The sequence below is a fragment of the Triturus cristatus genome, chromosome 6 (assembly GCF_964204655.1).
Source record: "Triturus cristatus chromosome 6, aTriCri1.1, whole genome shotgun sequence".
NCBI classification, from domain to species: domain Eukaryota; kingdom Metazoa; phylum Chordata; class Amphibia; order Caudata; family Salamandridae; genus Triturus; species Triturus cristatus.
The window spans coordinates 1,619,537,560-1,619,562,096 of record NC_140589.1 but is presented as its reverse complement, the minus strand read 5'-3'; the positions used below and the strand labels follow the sequence as shown (position 1 = coordinate 1,619,562,096).

Below are 24,537 nucleotides of genomic sequence, written 5' to 3'. Positions count from 1 at the left end.
ACCGACACCATTCAAGGGCCTTTCCAGTTGTGTCAATCTCCTTTAACCTAGTGAGTAAGATGTCATGAGTATCTAATGCTGCAAGCAGATCTATATAATAGAATAGCACTAAGGCCACACATTGCGTTTGGTCCGCCACCATTCATAGGTCTATCACTGTTGCAAAGGCTGTCTCTGTGCTGTTAAACAGGCGAAACTCAGACTGAAATGTCTCAAGTACCTTGTTTTTAAGCAACCAGACAACTCATAAAATGTTGAGATGTTTTTCCACGAGTTTTCCTGCAAAAGGCAGGAAATAGGTTGGTAGTGTACCAGTATATCAGAGTCCACAGTAGCTTTTTGTAGGAGCGGCACCAGTAAGGCCCTTTTCCACTCCACAGGAACAATCTCACTATTAAGTGAGTTATTTCAATATCCAGTAGTGGTGGACCAAGGACCTCTGCGGCTGCTGTTCACAAGGCGGGTGGAAGAGGATCTATTGGGGATCCAGACTTTAAAGCTAGTGAGAGAGCCATAAAATTAAAGGATGTTAATGACGTCCATTTTCCAAGATAATTGTTATAGCACACCTCATCACGCTTTGGAGCCATACTCAGATTTTTCAACCCCAAATGTGGTAGCGGAGGACCAACAACTGTCTCCTATAAGGTGATTACCATGTCTACTGGTTTTAGTGTTTCCAAGATGGTAGTCATTTTGCCATCAAAGAAATTCGACAGCCTGTCTGCAAGCTCTTGAGTGTTAGCCTTTTTATCCCCAATGCACTTTGTAGTGGAAAATTGATTAACAACAGAAAGCATTTTGTTTGATGAGTTTTCCACATTCTGAACTTTGACCTTATAGAAGGCTGCTTAAGTGGCAAATACCTGCCTTTTATATTTCCTTAATGCCTCTTTAAATGTGTGCCTCACAATGCTGCAATAGTCCACCCTCTAGAATCTCTGCAGCTTCTTGCAGCCTAGTGTAGGCTCCCTGAGAAAAGATGAATACCATGGGGGCTGACGGACTAGCTCTTGTTTTCTTGAACATTCTATATTGCAGAATATTATCAAGTACATCCTCAATCCAGGTCATATAGCCTGAGTAGCCCACTTCTGCCAAACTCGATCTCACGACAGGCTTGTTCTGTTTTAGCCGTCATATTAGGGCTGGGACAGATAGTTTTTGCCAACGGATGCAGCTTCTGATGCTTTTATAGTGGACGAGAAAGTGTCTGATGTTTACGACAAACATATGGCATGTTGAGCCTGAAACAAATAAGCGAATGGTTTGACCAGGCTAAAGGGATGGCGTTTTTACCCTCTATAAGATTTATGGCTGAAAAGATCAAATCTAACGTATGCCACTAAATGTGCGTTGGGCGTGATGGCAACAAGTACAAACCCAATATAGCCATGCTAGCAATTAACTTCTCAAATGCAGCGCTAAGAGGGTTTCCTGCCCATATATTAAAGTCACCCGCTACAAAAAGGTTTGTGTGTTTAAGGGAGAGTGAGGTACCAGGTCTAAGAAGGGATCACAGCGGTGTTCTGAAGTCCCTGATGGACTGTAACAAATCAGCCCACTTAGTGGGGCTGCTTTCTGGGAAGATAAAGTGAAGCCTAAGTGTTTCACTGAAGTCATCTTTGGAGTTTGAAGCTTCTTCAGGGTAAACATATCACGAAAGATGATCACCACTCCCCAACCCCAGTGCCATGGGCGAGCTCAATGTATGATAATAACTCCAGATTGACACATTTCATTAAGATCTGGAGCCCTGTAGACCAGGGTATACATAATATAGCAAATGGGCCCTCCCATAATAGATCGTGGAGCTCCGAAGCATGTTTAACTGCCGTTCTGAAATTTAACAGGCGGCATTCAATTGGATTCACAGTATGCCTTTTTTTCTTCAGGTTACAGTATCCACACTCTCCACCACTTTCATTTTCTGTACCTTCCCAGCAGACGCTTCTTCATATTTTGAGAGTAGTATGTTATCCGCCGCCATTACATAACCTAACCACTCCATATGCAGGCTACTCATAGAATGAGATTTCCTCATCTGGAGTTCCCAAGGAACCTCAATCAACACCATTGAGGACTCCATTTGCCTACAGCCAACCCCAATATCCAACAGCCTTTCCCTTGCATAGCTGACCGGCATACAGGATCCTGCCCACGGTGGCAAAACAGGCAGCATGGGTGGCGTTGTGTGTGACCAGTGCACAGACGGGCTTTTCTTTGGTGCACCTGTGGTTCGGCACTTCATTTTAGGTGTTGTTAGATGCCTAAGCCTCATGACATTGGGGCTCATCTTGTACAAAAAGCGTTCTAAAAATAAATAGTTATAAAATAATGAAGCAATTCATCTCGTGATATTCAAGGTTCAGAGTTGTGCGCTCAACTCTTACTTCAAAGATAATTCTTGATGTGCTGTTCCTTATCCATGCAGGCAGTGAAAATGTAGCTTATTTCTCATTTGGAATTGGATCATCTGTTGTCTGATTTGAAGCTGTGTTAGAGGAAAGGCTATCTAGAAATGTCTTGTTTTGACTACCTATATTTCCTGATTTTTGCTAGTTTTGTCTACTTTTGTCGTCATTGGTCAATAATGCTTTATCTCTTTTTTTTCCCTAGTTTATGACAAAAAACCCCAACAAGCGGCTAGGCTGCATTCCTGCACAAGGTCTGGAGGAGGCCATCAAACAGCATGCCTTTTTCAAGGAGATTGATTGGATTCTTCTGGAAGAAAAGAAAATCAAGCCTCCCTTCAAGCCTCGGATTGTAAGTCCTAGTTGGATTAGTGTGGGCTAAGGCTTTCAGATCCATCTTTAGTTTCTTTCTATATAACTGGCAGAACAAATGCAGCATAGTGTGCATGCATACGTGCTGTATTTTACTACAACCCTCCAGATATTCTGTGTGCTGTCTGAATATGTTAATTTATTAAGTGGCCATTCTGACAGAAGTGTTGTACCTTATTACAGCAGGTAATACCTATGAGTATTTTCAGAGGGGCTGTAAACAAAAATGTGTTGAATGATGATTATGATTTGGAGAGAGCGACATCAACATGGCATTACAATACTAACAGTGTTACAGGTAATTACGGAGCTAAATTACAGAGCAAATTATAATGCGCTTATCTACATTACCGCAGACAGTTTACAGCTAAGAACATTAGAAATTCAGGAGGTAGGTCTTTCCAGTGCTAGAAGGCGGGCTTTGAGACTTTTTTTGGCGTTTAGGAGGGCATTTCAAAGTACTGACCTAATTAGCTTTAAGGTTTCTATTATCATAGGGTTAGACTAAGTATACTGCGTGTAACCATTTTCTGCTGAGGGGTTGAGTCTTTGTGGACTAGGGAGAGTACTTAAATCTTCACCCTGTACCTTTCACACAGTGGCACTGCATATTGTTTACTCCAAGGTGGGGGAGCACATTGGCATGTTAAAGAGGATCTGTGGGGTGAAATTGATAAGTTTGTCCTAGGGAACAAAAATGCATATTTGGGTCATGTGATCTGTAAGCTTTTGTCGTAATCTACTTTTCTGAAGGCTTGTGGATTTATCATGAATTTGGCTACATTGAATGCTAGATGTTAGTACATTCCCATATTCAAAACAGGTGAAAGTGGGCAACTGTGAGGTGGGATGTAACAAGTGACAAAGGACTCTGATCAGAGGTGAATTGTATCCCCATATTTCTAACAGAGTGTGAAGATTCCAAGGTGTCAGGCGAAAAGTAATGGGAATGTTTGGTGGGTGGTATTGTTGAATATGGAAGCAAGGACCACCTTTTTGTAAGAGTTTAAAATTGGAAAGGGAAACCCCACTCAGTGATTGATGGCTGTGAGATAGTTGTAGCTGGGGTGTGACAAAAAGGACGGAGATGATTATCAGTGTATATAGATAAAATGAGCAGCCTTTGGGGGATATAGCATCCTCGAGTGTTAAGAGACGCCTGTAGTAATTTCAAGGCTTGGGCATATTTGTGAATGGCTTGTGGGGGGGTGGGGGGGGAAGGAGATTGAGAAGCCATAGGACACTTCAAAACACACATTAGTAAGGTATGAAAAGAACCACTTGAGGGATTAACCCCAGATAACAAGGAAATGAGTATCAAGAGCATGATAAAATAGTCATCTTTCATAACCAGAGAAAAAGCGGAAAGAATACTAATTGAGAAGTTGTTATGGTGAGCTGGAGAGAGAAAGCTGGAGATAGACATGAACTTGCTGGTAGACGGATAGAAGTGCATTCAGGAGAGATAGTGCATGCATGAACCTGTTAAACATAAGTCAGTTTATGAAAAGAATCGGAACTGCTACACCGGGTAATGTTGGAAGGAGAAGAGGAATCCGCCATAGCTTTGTCTAGCCAAGGTGCGAAATGCATCAATTACTAGCTGTCCTGGGAGGTTGAACATTGAGATCTAGTGTATGCAAGACCAACCCCTAGCTGACAAAGCAATCGGCTAAATTATGTGAGGGGAGAATGATTCACCAGAAGTCCATGAAGAGTTGAATCAAAGAATGGTGATATTTTCCTTCGGTTGATTTGGGATAAATTGGTATTTGAGCTCTTCATCTGCTATCCGAAGCTTCCTGCACTGAATTTTCATGTTGTTCGTGGGAAGCGATATGCTGATTGTTCCATTGCCGCTCACCCCTCGGTACATAGTGCTTCTGGCTGCAATACTTTCTTCTGCATTCCTTTTGTCCTATCAGTGTTTTAATGGTGGAATACTGCCTTGTGAGTATGTTTTCTTTGTCACTGTGCTTGTGATGGGTAGCAGTAGTTATGCAAGAGTTAACTAGCAGAATAGTGAAAACTTCCTGATATCCATTACTTCTTTTCTGCTACCAGCTGGGGATTATACTCCCTAATCTTATGTTCTGTCAGAAAGAAACATGATTGCAGATTGATTTAAGTGCTTCAGGCCCAGGTCTTAAGTAGGGATTACACATGTACTTATTGTTTTTCTTAAAATGGAGTATGCTTATTTTAGGGTGTAACCATTTTATTAGACATGCTGGTTCAGATAAAAGTAGTGCTACCATTAGGTGAGTTAAGGAAGTCTTTCTAAGAGGACCACCAACGGAGGAGATACTGCCCTTCCGTAAGGTGAGGAGGGGAGCAAAAGCTGCTAAATTTAATTTTGCCAATGACACCGAAATTCCTGACAACATTACTCATGGTAAATATTATGGACATTTCTGTTGATAGGATGGTTCTAGGAATGTTTTTTAATCCAACCAGCCTTTTTTATTACAGTGTCTCACACAACCATGTTTAGCTTTGCTATTATAAATACAATTTAAGGAAATAATCCTATTACTTTGATTTACTAAGCACTTATAATTTTCAAACAAGAACATCTCTATTGAATTTATCCTTAGCAGCCTGTAAAGTTTGCATCTTTGGTTCCATAGTAGATGTCAACTTTTTTTTAAAGGTTGTCCATTAGGGCAAATGTTTTGTGACCAGCCCTTGTAGCTAGTTCAGTTATGCGGGCTTGGGCACAACATCATTTGCAATTAAGTTAACAAATGGTTTTGGGGCTTCAACTAATCACTACAAACAATAAATAATTCTTATCCATATCGTATAGAAATCCAAACAAAATAGAGCACAAACCTAACAAAGCTGTCTTTGGAGAGATGGTGGCTGTCGTGGGGTGTTCTAGCTCTTCCACTAGAGGGGCCCTATTCACAAAGATTTTATTCTAAGAAGTTGTGTCTTTCTCTTTTCTGAGCTATGCATTACTCCTGAATATCTGAGCCTGATTAAAAAAGCATTTCTTTTAAGTAGTTATCTCTAACTCCAGACTTAGGCGTGGCTTCCATAAATAAGACATGGCCACTCACTGGAATAAAAACAGTTTTTTGGTTTGGCAATTGTATTTTCCTTCAGCAAACCTATCCTTCACCTGGCAAAATATGAGTAACCCACGCCTAAGCCTAGAGGAAGACGGAATTACTGACAGACTCAATCTGGAAATTCGGGTGTATTTCACTTTTAGGACAGAAGTAAAACGCAACTACTCCTAGTCAAATCTTTGTGAGTGGAGACCAAAGCGTCTAAAGAGCACTGCCCTTCCTGATGCTCCTGAGTTAGAGATGCATACAATGCAAACCAAAATGCATAGCACTTGCCTGGAAGTGCATAGACTTGATGCTGGCTAAGCAAATGTTTTTCATTCTTAATATTTTGTGGTACTCCCCTGTCCCTGTGGTATCAGATTAACCCAGAATTCCGTTTTTTTCTTTTTTTAGAGGTTATTAGAAGGGTTCTTGTGGATGTGACTTTTTTTGACCAGTTGACCCAATTTACATTTAGTTTTTTTTAATACAACTCTAAGGTGGGTTTCTGAGTGGAGCGGCGGTGACCTAACTAGAGGTAAAACACACTATTAATAGCAGTATGTGAATGCGGTAGAGTGGGTGCTGAGAGACTCGAAATGGATTGCTGTGGTGCCAACATTTCCATTGCCAATTGTTCCTGATGTTTTCCTTTGCACCTTTAAATAGCATTTATCTGCTAGTCAAAGGGCATATTAGTCTCAACATTGCTGCAGTTCTGCACGCCCAGATATTTTTGGACTTGTTAAGCATTGGCTGTGTGGGATATAGAACGTGCCACACAACTTCCCATCAAAGCGGGTTCCAAAATATTTAAAAGTTAAACAATTTTTATTATGCTTCTTCTAATAATGTGCAGCGAGCTTGCCAAGGTTCATGTCCTGGTGTCTGCAGACGTACACTAGGCTAAAATCAAAATAGTCTAAATTCTGAAAGGAATCAAAATATTTCTGTGAGCCCGTGACTTTCTGCATGCACCGCAGTTCCAGGTCCCTCTGAAGGCCAAATGTAGACTGAGGACCAAGGAGCTGCTATAATGGGTGGATGGACTACAGGGATCAGCTGTTCAGCCGGGTAAACAGACCTGATGAACATATCCAATTTTCTTGTAGACATGTATCCGGTTTGCCCTCCAAAATCCTCCTTGAGGTAGGCGGGCTTACTCGCTGCACTCAGTACAATAGAGACTGGTCTGGACATAATTCTGTGTAGCTCCCAGTCCACCATCAGTACCGCTTATTTTCCTTAGTGTTACTTCTGATTTTGAGAAGTTGTTTTACTTGAGAAGAAGACATATATAATCCTTTGGTCACCGCACAGTGGAGTCGCTTTCTGTTAAGTGGAACCTACTATCTCAGTTTGAGGCAAAGGTCCAATAAATAGCTCTCCTGAGTTTGAGGCTTTCATCTCTTTTATGCAAATGTCTTCAATTGAGTGCAGAAAGTTTGACCAAGCTAAAGATGCTGAGTAAGGCATTCAGCCTTCCAACGCGGTACGAGGGAAAGCAAGACTCTCAAGGTTGTTGCACGTCATGTGAGAGTGGCATACTGATTTCTACAAAACATCCTTCGACATCGGGATGGTAGGACCATTTCTGGTTCTTGCAATCAATGTGAGTTGGAACGTTTGAGTTATTTTGAGGAGACCGCGGAAATCTAATGTAAGCATTATAGGGAATGTTGCTAGTTCTAGTGGCCAAGCAGCCTTGACCTCATTTTCAAAGTGGAAGTAGCCTCATATTCAAATTTAAACGTACGTAAGAGGAGTGGCTACAAAGGTGTATATGATATGGTCAGATTGTACTTCTACTGCATTTTGCAGTATTATCTGTGTTATTAATTCCAAGCATCATTGCAGTACTCATTGGAAATCGAGCTTGAGGTGATTATCTGTTATAGTAAATGTAGATGGATAACAAGCTTGTGTTTTACAAATAATCCAACAGATGGTCAAGGGGTTGTCCTTCAAAACAACTCCAGCTGCATAGTCTGAAGTAAAAAGTGAGCAATTGGAGACAATTGCACCTGACAACGTATCAGAGGAAGGTAGAATTGGTGTGTCCCTAATGTCAGACATCTAAGTGGACAAATGTAATATTATATTACGTTATAGTTATTATTCAGCATACAGTTCTTTCTTTCACCCGCTGACTCATTGTTCCGAAAGTAGTGTAATTCACTTCCTATGCTATCACCATTCTGCACTTCCTTCAATATCCTAATGTAAAAAATATCTGTCCTTTGTAATGCCAGTTCCTGAAAACCACCGCTCTCATCCCGTTTTACCATTTGTATATTATGCATAATGTGGCCTTACTATAGTTTCCATGGAGTTGAACACAATGCAGAGCACAAAGATAGGAAGTGTCCTTACTCTTGATAACTGTTACATGTTCCAATATAGTCTCTCACAGTGACCGAATCATTCTTCCCACATAAATCAGTTGTCATGTACATATCAAAACGTAGATGTCATATCTGAAAAGACATGATAAAATATGTATCGGTTAGAGACTTCTAGCCACAGATATGTTACCTTAGAATTATCCCCACACACCAGACTGGATCCATAGATTTTTTGTGATCAGTACTCTTGCGTGTTGGTAGGTGGCTTCATTCAGCCCTGCTCGGCATAGTCGGCGTCATCTGTGCTGGAAGCGACGTGCGTTGTGCCTATATAGGCGCCATGCCAGTGCGCTGATGCCATCTCTTTTCTTTCCGCGCCAGTCAGCGCAGATCCAGCCATTCAGCCATTTTTTAAATGTGCTTTTCAACTTTTTGTTGAAGTTTTTTTAAATTTGTCTCCTACTGTAGCAGGGATGTCGACCAGAAAGGCTGGATTCAAGGCCTGTGGCACCTGTCACTGACAGATGTTGGCGATGGACCCGTACCTCATCTGTCTCTGGTGCCTTGAACGCGACCATAATGCAAAGACCTGCGTCGACTGTCGCGCCATGCACCCCAAGGCCTTCAGGAAGCGATCCTGTAAGCTCCTTGATGCCATAGATCTTTGTCACAGTCAAATCCGTCCCACTCTTGTAAGTGCCACAATAAGGAGAGGAGCAAGAAGTCGAAGAGGTTCTTGACTTCACCCCATCCTTCGAGGTCATCCAATGAGACGAGGGAGCATTCACACTCAAGGCCTGGCCCCACGGTTAAGCATGCTCCTGGGACGCCCTTCTGAGCTTCCAGAAGCGAGAGAGACCCCGCCCAACTCCAAGAATTATATGAGGCCATGCACCTCATATTTGGGTGGCCTGTTCCTGCTGAAGTGCCCTCGGTCCCTGCTAGTTCAGTAGAGAGCCCTACAGGTCTTCCGCTGTCAGGTTTGCCCTCAGTGCCAGTCAGACATCCTTGGTTCCACAGACTGATTCGGTCCAGTGCCGTTCGTGACTTCTGGACCTTCCCTGTCGCTGGCCCTGTTTTTGACGCTCCTAGTGCCTCCAGCTGCACCGCCCCCATTCTTATCCCTGACTCCGAAATAGTGCCGCATGAGCATCATCCAAAACTGACTCCACCGAGTGGAGCTGTGCTTTCCAGGTCAGAGTTTGAGCCCTATTCCTATGGGCTAGGACTTGGGAGGACTGGGAGGGGCCACTGAACCCTTGTGAATACCGATTTTACGATTTATGATTGAAATAGCTTTATTCGACTTGTGAGTCATGAAAGCACATGAAACATATACATAAAAAAGACTAAGAGAACTGTACAAGTACATTCCAGTATGTGAACCAAAGCATCGCAGAATACAATGATTAAAATAATAAAGGAAAAGAAGATAAAACAGCAGTCAAATTCTGTCCCCGTAGAGCTACGTAATTGGATTTGAATACCAACCCCTAGAACTCAATGAAGACACCTGGTAGTGAGGATTTGGCAGAGGCCAGTGTACTGGACACCTCTCCAGATATTGGTTAGCTCTCCCTTCCTACCATGGATAAAGAGGAGGGAGCCTCTTTTGCTGTGATGTTGAGGAGAGCGGCCAAGGTTTTGGACCTTCAGCTGTCCTCTGCGAAAGTCAAGACAAACATTTTAATAGAGGTGCTTCAGCCGTGAGTCACCCCTTCTGAACTGCTTCTCCTATTTAATGAACCCCTCACAAACATCCTACTCTGGGCCTGGTCCAAGCCCTGCATAGAGGCTCCTTTGAATAGGATGATTCCCCACTGTTCTGCCCCAAGGGATCCCGAGTTCTTCACCCAGCACCCCACCCTTGGAGACTTGGTGGTCCAATCCTCCATTTCCCAATGTAATCCTGGCACATTCCCCCCACCCCACCGGATAGGGAATCCAAGAGGCTGGACACCTTGGGCAAGAATTGTTTTTCTTCTGCCAGTCTGGCATTGTGGTCGGTAAACACTTCGTGCCTTTGGGTCGTTACTCCCATTCAATCTGGGATTCAGTTGCGCAGGTGCTTCCCATGGTCCAGGAGGAGGTCCGGGCAGTGCTCTCCCAAGCTATTTCTGATGGGAGGGATGCAGCTAAGTTCACCATACGATGTGGCCTGGACATGACCGACTCTTTAGACAGAGCATTTTTTTCATCAATGGCCTTATTGCGCCACGCCTGCCTGAGGATGACTTGCTTTTCCGGGGATGTCCAGGCTTTGCTTATGGGCATAATCCAACAACAAGGACCTGGCAATAATCGGCACTTTTCGTCAATTTGTGTATGTAGATACGTAGGATTACTTATAGGGTGATATGTTTATCTGTTCCCCCTAAGTCAGTAGTTCTTTTCACGAACTCTGACCTAATCCCCTGTGCCTTAAAAATTGGTATTTTGTAATTCCCACAGTGGGGAGAAATACCAGTCAACAGTCAGGTCCCTCAACCAGCACCAATCAGCATTAGAAAGTGTACATATCACAAAAATAGTGAAGTGCAGGAAAAAGTGTAGAGAAATGAGAAAGTATCTCACGCGCGCACCACCGGAGGAGCTACTGGCAGGTTCTCACCAGCTTGCCCACGTATTTATCATCATCGATAACTTTCTCATAAAGTAAAATATGTGTCCAGTGCAAGAGAAGTGTGAAAAAATATAAAGAAATAAGCAAAACGGGGGGGACAGAAACGGAGTTGTGTTCAATACTCCGGGGGCGACTGGGCGGCGGACATCTTGGGAGGAGGGCGTTAGCGGTGCAGTTGCCGCTGAGAGCTTGCACATCCTGGGTCAAAAGGGGCGGATGTGGCGAGCGTGCAGCGGACGCGCGCAGCGGGCACACCAGTGGCGCGCCAAAGGCGCGCCTAAGGCAAGCCCGTCTGCGCCCGTCCGTGCCCGACCGAGACCAGTGGCCACTACCTCTACCCCCGCAGCCGTAGCTTTGCACCCTTATTCGGCTGATTAACTTAGGAAACTCCGTGGCACGCATAAGTGTCATCTCTGTGTAGGCCCCCCCTTTGAACAGACTCACTGCGCTCGATGTAATTTTGCTCTGAAGTCTGAGGATCTGACAGGTAAGGCTTGTCCTCCAAACTCTGATTTCAAAATGAAGTTGGTAAACTGCCATTCACTGGCAAAACACTCGCTAGAAATGAGACTGCTTTTGGAAGAGACCAGGCCGGATGTTATGTTTCTCACTGAGACTTGGCTAACGGACGGGTCTAATCCTATGGTCGTTCAGGCACTCCCCCAAGGCTACACCATCCAGAGGCAAGATCGTTGCCCTAGTCGTGGAGGAGGACTTGCCATTATTTACAGGGACTCCTTTAGCTGTCGGATCTCGGATGGGCTTATCCGGGATTGCGAAAGCTGCTCCTTTTCAATCAAATTTACTCCTACATGCACATTTTCAGGCATGTTAATATACCTACCCCCAGGAGCAATAGGATCCTTTATTGGAGACCTGGTGGATAATACTTCCACACTGGTCAGCTCCCTGCCTAATTTTACTGTGTTGGGTGATCTCAACTTACATTTCGAAAACCGCTCGGCCACTTATGTGGAGGAAGTATCTGACGGCTTAGAGGTTTTACTTCTTTCCCAGAAAGTGACGGGTCCAACTCATCTCAAAGGACACCTGCTGGATCCGATTTTTACCAATATCTACATCCAGGTAGAGGATCCCCAGCCGCTCCCTTGGACGGACCACTATTTAATCTCATTCTCTTGGCCGGCCTCCACAAGCAGGAAGACTGAAAACCACCCCAAAATCCCGAACCGATGCTGGTCCAATATTTCTAGGGAGGAATGGTTGCCATTCTCAAAGAAACACGCCCCCGTCTTGACTCTGACCCCGAAATTGCAAATATTCAAGTTAATCAATGGATCAAAAATTCATTGGATGTACTAGCCCCTATAAAACTTAGGGACATTAAAAATGGTCCAAAAAAAGTTGCATGGTACACCAAGGAGCTGAGAGACCTTAAACGGAACTGCAAGCAACTTGAGAGACAGTGGAGGAAAGATTTTTCACCTGAGAAAAAAAGTCTATCGTGATGCATTAAAATTGTATAAAGCAGAGATCTTTAAAACTCAATCTAAGTTTTATGAAGGAAAGATTCTATCAGCGCCTAATGCCCCTAGAGAAATCTTTAAAATTTTCAAGTCCCTGACCACCCCTCCATTTTCCTCTGTGACGCCCACTGATTTACAAGGGCGCTGTAACAATCTTGCAGAATTTTTTCATGATAAGGTACAGGCGATCTACTCAGCAGCCCCCAATCTTGACTATGACTCTCTAACGGAAGAAAGGAGAGACCGTCGAGATCAGAGCCTGGATTCTTTTCCGCCCTTGGACCCAGATATAGTGGTGTCCTCACTTAATAAACTTAAATCAGGCTCCCCAAAAGACCAGGCGCCTCCCACTGTGCTGCAGAAGGTTGCCTTAGAAGTAGCCCCCGTCATCGCTACACTTATTAACTCCTCACTGGTAGTAGGCAAAGTCCCCTCTCTATGGAAGGAAGCGATGGTGAAGGCCCTGCTAAAAAACCCAGGATCAGATCCGGAGGTAATGGCTAATTATCGCCCTATCTCCCTGCTCCCGGGAATAGCCAAAATAGCAGAGAAGCATGTTAACACTACCCTTTCCTCCTATTTGGAGGAACATGACTGTTTACACCGCACACAAACTGGCTTTAGATCTCATCAGGGCACCGAAACTGCCCTGATTGCGGTAGTGGAGGAGACAAGAAAAATTATGGATTTAGGAGGATCAGCTGCATTAATTCTCCTCGATCTTAGTGCAGCGTTCGATACCGTCAACCATCAAATCTTGATCTCAAGATGCTACGAGATGGGGGTGACTGGTACCGCACTGAACTGGATAGCTTCCTTTCTAGAAGGTCGCACATTCCAGGCTTTTGAGGAGAATGTGACCTCTAGGAAGGTACCCTTGAAGAGTGGAGTGCCCCAGGGCTCCTCACTTAGCCCCACTCTCTTTAATATTTATATGAGTCCCCTAGCCAAAATTGTGGAGGCGTTTGGCATACAAATTGTTATGTATGCCGACGACATCCAGCTGATTGTTTCTCTCAAAGACCCTGGACACCCACAATGTAACCTCGTTAGATGCCTTGAGGAAATATCAGCCTGGGTGAAACAATCCTGCCTCCAGCTGAATGAACAAAAACTGAACTTATGCTGCTAGGAAAGCCTTTGCCTCCAGATCTGCCTTTGGCATGGCCTAGTTGCATGGGAAATCCACCTACTCCTAAAAACCACATCAAGAGCTTAGGAGTTTGGTTGGATGTAAAACTAGACATGAGAACACAGGCCAACAAGGTTGCGGGGTGCTGCTTTGGGATACTGAAGACAGCTAGAAAGATCCTTCCTTTTCTCCCGTTTCACGCAAAAAAACTCCTCCTTCAAGCATTAATTATGTCACGTCTGGACTATGGCAATGCCTTATACTTAGGAACTCCCCAGTCCACAACAGGCATACTGCAGAAGGTCCAGAACTGTGCGGCAAGAATTCTCCTGCAAATCCCGCGGAGAGAATCAGCGCAAAGAGCAATTAGACAACTGCACTGGCTCCCTATCTCAGAAAGGATCAAATTCAAGGCCCTATGTATCACGCATAAGATCTTGGCCGAGAATGGCCCTCCAATCCTTCAAAGGATAGTCTCTCCATACCATCCCAGAAGGCATCTTCGCTCTGGAAATAAACGCCTGGCTGCAGTACCAAGAATTTTCAGGTCTAGATGTGGAGGTCGCTGTTTCTCTTACGTCGCATCTAAGACATGGAATATCCTCCCACATTCCATTCGTATGGAGGAAGAATACCTGCCCTTCCGACGACTCCTGAAGACGTATCTTTTCCCCTCTGCATAAGCCGTCAGCTTTCTGTTAGTCTGGTTCTCAGCGCTGGGAGGCCCTAGGGTAGCCATGCGCTTTACAAATGCCTCTTTTCATTTCATTTCATTCAAAACCCAAGAAAAAGAGACAAAAGAAGTCTCAAGTAGAATTGGGTCCAACTCACATACGTACTTCCAACTTTTTTATTCCACTGCGTGAGTTAGCCCAATATTAAAAACACAGCATGTTGTTAACCACATTAAGGATGGCCAACATGTTTCATTGCCTTTTCAAAGATAGCGACAAATTTCATCAGGGCAACTGAGGTCAGCGTTCACCTCCCTGGACCTTTATACATCAAAAAAAGAGTGACTGACAAACAGACAAGAGAGACACGACTGGTAAATCATAAGAGACACCACCCATTCCTATCCAGTAATTCAGGACAGGTAGTCATAACAACACAAAATGTATTAAAACAGTAACCACATATCCTGTGGTATCGGAAAAAATTTACCTAGTGAGAACCACGGGCCCACAATCCAGCTCTCACTTAGTTGCAGGGGTGTATATTATTTACACTTTTCTCCCCTTCTGCAAGCACCTCTGTTGCTCACACCTTCATCTGTGGAAACAGACACACACACACTAAAGACAATGACTGCATAAAGTTATGATTCTGTGCAATCACCACTGGGTCATACACTTCTCACCAGTCCATGTTCCATACCTTATGTGACAACACAGCGAGCCCCTTTCATAGCAAGTGTTTTCTCAATATTGTTGGGATCACCCATTACTTTCTCCAGAACCACCCATTTCGCTGCCCTATGGTTATGTTGCTTATCTTAGTAATGTTGGACCAATCTAGTAGTCAACCTTCCGTTTTTGATGGTGCTCAGATGTTCTTGCACCATCACTTTGATTTTTCTGGTTGTAAGGCCAATGTAGTGTAGCTCACACTGGCATGTTAATCTGTAAATGACATTAGCAGAGTTGCAATTGCTAAACCTATTTAAGTACCACGTTCTCCCTTTCTGCAGCTGCACACTCACAGTTTTCTCTGTTAGCTCACACACTGAGCTCCCGCCACATGGGTAGTGCCTGGATGGAATGGATGTATTTACCGTTCTTTGTATGGGCCTCGTGTGGACAAGCCTGTCCTTCAGATTATGCGCACGCTTAAAAACGAACCTAGGTTGTGGCATTTGATAGTCATTGGTAGATAACAACGACCAATGTTTCCTAATCACCGAACGGATCTCAGTAGACAGGGGATCATAGGTCAGTACAACTGGCAGGCAATCATTAGATTCTCTCGTATTTTTTTCAAGTAAAGCCTCCCGTGGAGTGTTATGTGCCCTCTTACGAGCTCTATTAACAATTCTTCTTGGATATGCACGTTGCACCAGTCTTTCAGTAAGGCTTCCAGACTGTTGCAAGAAATCACACGTAGAGGAGCAATTCCTCCGATATCGAAGAAATTGCCCCACCGGGAGGTTGTCCCTCAAAGCTCTAGGGTGGAATGATTGGTAGTGTAATAATGAATTCTTGTCTGTCGGTTTCTGATGAACGCTTGAAGTGAGCTTCTTATTAACCACACCAATGTCCAAATCAAGATATGTCGCCTTCTCATTACTTAAGCTCCATGTAAATTTTAAGCAGTCATCGCGGTTATTCAGCCATTCCAAGAATTTGTAGAGATGGTTCTCAGTACCTGACCACACACACAAAATATCATCAATGTACCTCTTCCAGAGGCAAATATGACTCTGGAAGGGGTAAGATGAATGGTACAGATGGTGTTCTTCAAACTGGCCTACATAAATGCAGGCCAGACTCGGTGCAAATGTTGCACCCAATGAAGTACCGGATGTCTGCAAAAAAAGATCGTTCTTGTAGGCGAAGTAGTTGTGGGTCAGGGCAGTCTCAATACACTGCATCATGAAGGACTGTGGAGTATCGTAAAACCACTCCTGGGCCCCAAGAGCACGAGCCTCTGCCACCAGTGTCGCCTCTTGGGGTATGCTAGTGTACAGAGATTCAATGTCAATCGTCACTAACAACTGTTGTGACGGGTCAAAATCCATATCTTGGATAACATTCAAGCTATCTGTTGTATCCTTGACATAGGACGGTTGTTTCAACACTGACTCTTAAAAAGAAATCAGCGAACTGCGAGAGCGGTTCTAACACAGAGGCGATCCCCGAAACTATCGGGCGTCCTGGGAGTGGACGTTGTGCCGTATGAATTTTTGGCAGAATGTAAAATGCCGGTGTTCTTGGCTTTACATTAATTAAAAAATCTGCCTCTTTGCTGGTTATCCATTTCTTTTCTTTGGCTTGTCCAACCATGGTTGTAATTACCCCAAGAAGTTCCTCACCTGGATCTCTGGGCAACGGTTGGCAGTTTTTCTTATCCTGTAATAGCCTCCTTACTTCCATTTCATAGTCCACAGTATTCATAAGGACTATGGCCCCACCTTTGTCAGCCGACTTTATTGTCAGTGAGGCATTATCTTGTAGGGACTCGCTTGCCAATCACACTGACTCATGTTGCTGAAAGTATGTTGCTTCTGTGGTTTTTCCAGCAGCTTAATTTCGTCCAACACTTTCCTATCAAACACAAAAACGTCTGGACCAATTGAAGTGCTAGGCCGACAAAAATGTGAAGGGCGGTGAAGGGTAGTAGAAAAAACTGAGGGAGAGTCTGGTTCCTTATTGGGAAAAAACTTTTTGATTTTGATCTTCCTCATCACTTCTTGTATCTCCATTCTGCACTTGGCGCGGGGTAGGGACATACCCCAAGCCTTTATTAAGCACCCTCCACTCATCCAACTTTAATTGATGGTCGGACAGGTTAACTACGATGTTATTCAAGTCGGGGTCCTGCCTCTGCTCCTGGTTACCCGGGGTGAGAACATCTGACATGTCTGTGCCTGATTCTGGCGGGCCCTGCCTCTTCCCCTTGTTCCTCCCCCTCTGTTTCCCCATTGGGTTTGAGCCTAATAAGAGCTTAATAGTACTCCCAAATCCTGATTTGACTGTACTTGGGGATTAAATCTCACCCTCTCTTGCTCCGGTGCCTGTGCCCCCTCTTCTTCCTCGCTTGATGTATTATCAAATGTCCAATGCTAATGGGGATGCCCGTTGATGGATTCCATCTCTTTGGGGAAAAGGTGGACTCCGTGTGGGAGGGCTTCAACAATAGCTGAGCTATGGCCAGGTCCTTTTGCCTTTGCATGGCCCCTCGCCAACCACAGCATGCCTTCAGCTCCTTTCGTGGCTATGGAAGGAGCTTCCAGCCACATATTAACCCACCTAGCTACCATGGCTCTCAAGCTTCCTGGCCTTTGCATGGCCAAGGATGCAGTCCCCACAGCCCTCGTGGGTCAGACAGCCAGAGGGTGGGCAGGTCCACCACCACCCGACAACTGCAGTCTCTAGGCCTATTTAGTTTGTGGTTGGTACATCATGGACACAGAATGGGAGACAGAATACGCCATCACCTGCTCTGACTGCTGGGTTCATCATATTGTCTGAATGGGCTACTCCCTCCCCTTCATGACTACCCCTCCACCCATGCCACCCACTTATGACAGGCTGACGGAAGACGATCTTTCCTTAATTTGCCAGGGAGTTACGGCTCTCTTGGCCTAGGGTGCCATGGAGAGGGTGTCGGCATCAGCAGTAGGTCATTGTGCCCAAGAAGGATGGAGGACTTTGTCCTGTCCTAGACCTGTGCCCTCTCAATTTCTTCCTGAGGAAGGAGAAATTCAAGAGGCTCACACTCACTCAAATCCTGTCTGCCCTGGTTCGTGGGAATCTGAACTGTAGCGTTGGACTTGCAGGTAACATTTTTCCATGTCCACGTCCTGCTTAAGTCGGGCGTTACCTGCAGTTCACAGTGAAGCATGAGCACTTTCAGTTTGCCATGCTTCCCTTTGGCCTTACCGGTACCCCTCAGGTGTCCACCAAGGTGATGTGGGTGGTTGTAGCTCATCTGCGGGTATCACAGGTGCCAGTCTTTTACTATCTCAACGACTTGTCTTCCACCTCCAGACTACGGCTGACCTCCTGCATTCACTGGGGTTCACTACAAATGTGCTGAAGTCACGCCTGACCTCTTCTCAGACGTTCCCTTTCATCTGAGCTGTTCTGGACTCCATGCTGTTTAGGGTTTATAGTCCCAGATGGCGAGTTTGGGATATTCAGGCTATGATACTGATGTTTCAGCCTCTATACTGGGTTTCGTTGAGACTGACTCTGATGCTGCTGGGCCTCATGGCCTCCTGCATCCTGCTTGTGACACATGCCTGTTGACATATGTGGGCTCTGCAGTGGGACCTGAAGTTCCAGTGGGCGCAGCATATGGGTAATCTCTCTGACTTGACCAAGATCTCGGAGGTCACTGCAGAAGATCTGCAGTGGTGGTTAACGAACCACGATTCAGTCAGCCGCAGACCCCTCTCCCTTCAACAAACAGATCTGACAGTAGTGACAGATGCGTCACTCCTGGGCCGGAGTGGCTATCTGGGAGAGGTGAAGATCAGAGGACTCTGGTTTCCACGGAATCCGGACTCCACATCAACCTGTTGGTGCTCTGAGCAATCCAGCTGGCATTGAAAGCCTTTCTACCCTCCATCAAGGGAAGGTAAGTGTAGGTGTTCATGGCAACACCACCGCCATGTGGTACTGCAACAAGCAGGGTTGGGTGGGGCCATGGACCCTTCATCAAGAGGCCCTGCGGCTCTGGGCAAGACTGGAATGTCTGGGCATTTCCCTGGTGGGTCAAGACCTGCAGGATCTCTGAAAAACAGGGTGGACAAACTCAGCTGGAGATGCCTAGCAGATCACAAAATGAATCTCCATCTGGAGGTGGTGCAAGGTATCTTTCAACAGTGTGGTCAGCCTTCAGTGCGCAATGCCAGCAGTTTTGTACTTGGAGTTTCCAAGTCAAAGACTCTTTTCATCTTGAGTGGAGCTCAGGCCTCCTGTATGTCGTTCTGACCATGCCAATCCTGCCCAGAGTTCCCAAGAAGATCAGGAATGCCCAGGCACAAGTTATCCTTGTGGCTGTGGATTGGGCTTGAAGAGTTTGGTATCCCGAGCTGTTGAGCATGGCTATCAGTCCTCCGATCAAGCTGCCCCTGTCGCAGCAACAGGGGAGGGTTCTCCACCCGAACCTGTCAACCCTCCACTTTCATGCACGGTGATCAAGTGGCAACGGTTGACAGCTTTTGACCTTCCGCCCAAACTCTGTGATGTTATCTTGGCAGCTCGGAATTCCTCCACCAGAATGGCATAAGCTGGCCATTGGAACAAATTCACTGCATGGTGTGCTGAGAAGCAGTTTGATCCTTTGTCTGCCCCCCGTTTGGTTCTTTTGTTCGTCCTTACCCCAGTCCAGCAGGGCTCTACATTAGGCATTTTAAAGGGTTATTTATCCACCATCTCTGCTTTTCTGTGGCTTGCAGCCCAGCCTTCTCTCTTCAGGTCCTCAATTGTAAATAGGTTCCTTAAAGGACTGCAACACGTTTTCCCTGGCTTCCTTTGTTATGCCTCAATGAGACCTTAACTTGGTTCTTACCTTCTTAATGTGCACTCCCTTTGAGCCACTTCATTCCTACCCTCATAAGCTCCTTACCATCAAGACGGCCTTTCTGGTGGCAATTTCATCTGCCGGGAGGGTCAGTGAGCTACAGGCTCTGTCCTCTCAACCTTCCGAAATCTCATTTTTCCCTATCAAACTGGTCCTTCAGACTCCAGCATTCTTTTTCCCGAAGGTATTTACTCCATTCCAAGTAGGCCAGTCCATCTCTTCGCCTACCTTTTAAGCCCTCTAAAGAAAAGGAGAGACTATACTGGCTGGACCCAAAATGAGCATTGCTGTTCCACCTTGACCCCACAAAAAAATTCCGGGTCGACAATCAACTCTTTGGATGGTATGTCAGGGCCAATAAAAGGAAGGCCATGCAGAAGAGGACCATCTCCTGATGGATCATACTCTGCATTAAAACCTACTATGGATTGGCCAAGAAGCAACCCCCAGAGGGTTTGCATGCTCATTCTACCAGAGCAAAGGCTGCGAGCACTGTGCTAGCATGCCGAGTCCCGGCCTGGACATCTGCCAGGCAGCAAAGTGGGCGCCTCTGCACACATTCACTAAGCAATACTGCCTGGTCCTGCAGGGAGCTTTTTGTTGTGAAGTTGTTTTGCAGAGCCACCTCTAGGGAGGTATTGCGTGGGTATCTATTCTAAGGTAAGGAATCTGCAGATAGAAGTCTCTATCAGATTAACAAGTTACTTAACTGGTAGAGACTATCTAGCTGCAGATTTCTTACCGAACCACCCATCCTCTCTGCTCTGTGAAGGTATTTCTAGGGATACGTCTGTTCTCCTTTCAGGGCCTTAGTTTTTACACACCAGAGGTCAGTGTTCTTGGTGGCTCCACGCTCCTGGCATAGAAAGTTGTGAAAAGAAACTGAAGTTAGTGCAATAGGGTGGCGCCTATATATGCACTGCACACATTACTTCCGGCGCAGATGACGCCACACAAAGCTGATCGATGTCAACTACAGGCATGCAGGGGTACTGCTGACAAAAGTTTTCCAGATCCAGTCTGACATCTCAGGATAATTCTAAGGTAAGGAATCTGTGGCTAGATAGAGTCTCTATTAGATAAGGCATTGCTGAAGGAAAGTAACTTGTTCAATAGGTTAAGGGCCTTATTAGCCACAGTGGCAGCGCGCACTGCACCGCACTCCCAGTCCAACCGCCCCACTATGACTAGGGCAGTCGTACCGCATTGGCACCACCGTAACGGCAGGGGATCAGAGATCCCTGGCGGTGTCACAGTGGTCTTGAGACCGCAGTATGCTTGGCGGGGCCAAGCATATTACGAGTTTCTTCGCTGCCACTGTGGCAGTGAGCCTGCCATGAAAGTGTGGCTGGGCAGAAACAAAGGCGGCCCTAGAGGGCCCCTTGTTGCCTCTGCGCCGGGGTATGAATGCAGATGTGGCACCTGCAATGGTGTTCTTATTGCGGTGCCTGTTACGGCTCTTATATGAGCCTTTAAACAGGCATCGCCGTGGGCCAGCCGCCGCTGGACCGCCCAACCTGGATACCAGTCGGAATCTGACAGGTTGTCTAATTATGGCTTTGGCGGAATGAGGCGCTGGCGTGGTGGCCCACTCCACACCACTAAAGTCATAATTAGTCCCTAAACTTCTCCAATTATATTTGAATTCCCTGGCATTACCAATTGCTAGATTACAAACACTGCAGTTTCCACATCTCCAAAATCCTCGTGACTGATTTGTCAACCAATCATTGCAACTTTTGACTTAAACAATAATAGAGTGAAGCACTCTACAAATATCAGTAACTAATAGTACATCAAAGCAAACAGAAGATATTCAAGGCGATCGTTCCTGTATGAAAAAAAAGATGATCACATCTTCTGACATGGAAAAATGCCTTTATTGCAATTCTAATGCATTTTTAAAAGTATGCCAGCCCCTTCAATTTTTGTAATGGGGTAGCTAAGTCTGATGATATTTCTAAGGGTTTTAACTCACCTGAGTGTAATACTTTGTTTTCGGTTAATATGTTTTGCAGTCACCTCTTCATTAGAAAGGACCGCACAGTGCATCATATAATGTTCCCCGCTACAAAATTATGCAGTCACAGCCAACCTGTAAGATTGATTGAATTTGTGGATTCTCAACCCATCCATGGATGGCCTGTGGGAAAATGTTCTCTTTTTAAAATGTTTTATCTTCAGATCCTCTGTAGCCAAGGACTTACACATATTTTAAGCATGACGTTTTCAAATATAGAAAATATTAACTCTTCGAGGCCGGCCCAAAAAAATAAAAAATTTGTAGCACAAATATTTTGAAAACAGGTTTACACCAAACCCTTAAAAAACATTGGTAATGCTTGTAAGGCTGGCTTCCAAATTAAACTGCCACTTCAGTCACTTGTGAGTTTAGGCATGCAATAAAGCATCACACATGCACTCTGACAGCCATCCTGGTACTCCTGCATCGACTGATCCCCCCACCATCCATTCTTGTGTAATCCACATACCCATGTACAGTAAATCACACACACAACCTCAGCAACTATTCACAAGATACACTGAAAAGAATACAAGAAAAAAACAGACTTCCTCCTAAACCTGGCAGTCATATGTTTGTAAGAATTCAAAGAAACATAGCAGAAGCTTTCTTTGAATGATATCGTACACTGTGTATCATTTTTGTAAAGTTACAACTTGGCCCCATATTATAAGCTACATGTTGCTCACGCCTTCTCTACTGAGTGTACGTTTTTCCACAAGGCAGTAATCAGGCTTGTAGTCAAATGCACACATTGTCAAAGCCTATAGGTCTGGCCTTCACTGGTACGATCATTTTGTTAATGCAAGCACATGGCACAAATTACAATGGAAAAATAAATCATGGCGCCACCTAAACGCGGCTGCCATGAGCATGCAATAAATATTTTTTACATTAAAATGCATTTCCTGAAGTGGTCACTTTAAACAATTAGACTTTCAGTTATACTGTGCATTTATTATTATTTTTCAAGAAGCCAACATTAAGTCAAGCGCTCAAACTCTAGGCAGCTACAATGTTACAGTGTCACTTCAACACGTTATTACAGCTACATTGAAAAGGAAATAAAAATTAATACCTATTTAACTGGGAACACAAGTGCAGACAAAATACATTTCTGGTATTTAAAGTTGATATAAAACAAAAGTAAAGGGACCAGTGTGTAAAGTGGGCTGCGCTAATGCCCCATTCAGTATTGTGCGAGTGGCTGAAGCAAAATGAGAATGGCAATTTACCAGACCAGTGGATGAAGCCAAAAGCCCCTTATGTATGTTTGTTTCTACAAAAAAAAAAAGCATTAGTTTGGAGAGACAGCTAAAGGTGTTTTAAAGGCCTAAAACTATCAATAAAAACAATACACAACACTTCTATGAGGACCACACAAAGATTATCTCTGTACAAATCTTCTTCCTCAATCATTTTCCAGCTTGGGCAACCCACACCAAAACACTTTCCTACGTACAGTGATCTCTGAGATTACATGCACAACATACTTTTCTACAGGCTTTAACACAGTATAAAACCAATCCACTTTTAAAGGCATATTGGCTTTAAGACATTCTCTACCTAGGTCTTAGCTATGCAGACCAGACATGTAGCATCTGAGCTCACTTCTCGCAGTGAAACAATCACACATGTCACCTTTATCATTGCCTTGTCGCAACAACTCATTCAGATTTACTGTACTGAACTTCAGCTTTCCACAAAGGCAACCATCAGGCAAATGGTACTAAATCCACAAATATGTACAAAATTACAGTTGACAAAACAATATACAACCCCTCAGTAGAGGGTTAAGAGGATTATCAATGTGCAAATCTTCTACCACCGTGCTTTGGCAGCGCGGGTGACCTGCAGTAAAACCTATGAATAGCTGCAGCATTCTTTAAGATTCCATGTAGCACAATAATTGTATACTGACTTTAACAATTGTAATAACAGTCAATGTTTAGAGGCAAACTGGCTTTACACGTGCATTACACAATAAAGACATCAGGCCTTCTGCCTTATTTTTTTTTAATAGCTTTTCATATTAAATAGATCAGGCTTATAGCTTTGATTATTGATTTTTTTCACCATACCCACTTCAGTCCTCCGGTATTGAGCCTAAGCTTTCCCACAACTCAAAAAGTGCGATACAAGCAATCTTTTTCAGTGGAACCGCGCCCTGTCTGCCCAGTCAACTGCTGTGCCTAAGGCAATCAAAATTTGGACAGAGCCACGTCTTTTTCAAGCTCTTTTTATGTTTATGTTTAGAACATAAGGCACAGTGTCAGCTGCACTGTCAAGCTTGACCTAAAAAGGAACCATTCTAAGTAGAGTAATGAGTTTATTGTCAAGTGTGGTGTAATTCCTTTGAACTATATCAGAGAGCACAAATTCCTATGCGGCATAAAGCGTGAAATGGTACTTTTAAGTTACCTTGCGTAACTTTATCCCCTATTCATATAACTAAAATACATTTAAAAAGGCAAATCCGAGTTGGGCAGGTCTAGTATTTTCCAAATGTAATGCACATTTAGCAGAAAGCACCAAGGTTATTTGTTATTTGCCAATCAAATAAGCCATTGCCTGTGTGTGTTTAATTGATAATGTGCCTACATTAACTGTGCATCACAGCAAGTTACAAACTGTGATAGTCATTTGCACTAAACAGAATTTCAACACAAATCTAGGTTGGAAAGTTGTTTGGGTTTTCAGCCAGTGTGAAACTTTCCAACTATCTATCAGTTCTCTGTGTCTGCCAGCTGTTGAAAGCTGTTTCAAACATGCCCTGTCGTTGTGGCACATGAGGCATTTTATTGGCATCCTAGCCAGCCCAAACTTGTTGTTG

At 44.4% G+C, this 24,537-nt stretch overlaps 1 protein-coding gene across 2 annotated transcripts in view; it reads left to right on the top strand.

Moving 5' to 3' along the window:
- PRKCE (protein kinase C epsilon) overlaps positions 1–24,537 on the top strand; it is a 1,182,017-nt gene that overhangs the window by 1,094,645 nt on the left and 62,835 nt on the right. For both annotated transcript variants that reach the window (XM_085612767.1, XM_085612766.1), the window contains one exon: positions 2,620–2,766. In XM_085612767.1, coding sequence (XP_085468893.1) covers positions 2,620–2,766 — 147 coding nt within the window. The remainder of the gene's footprint in view (positions 1–2,619; positions 2,767–24,537) is intronic.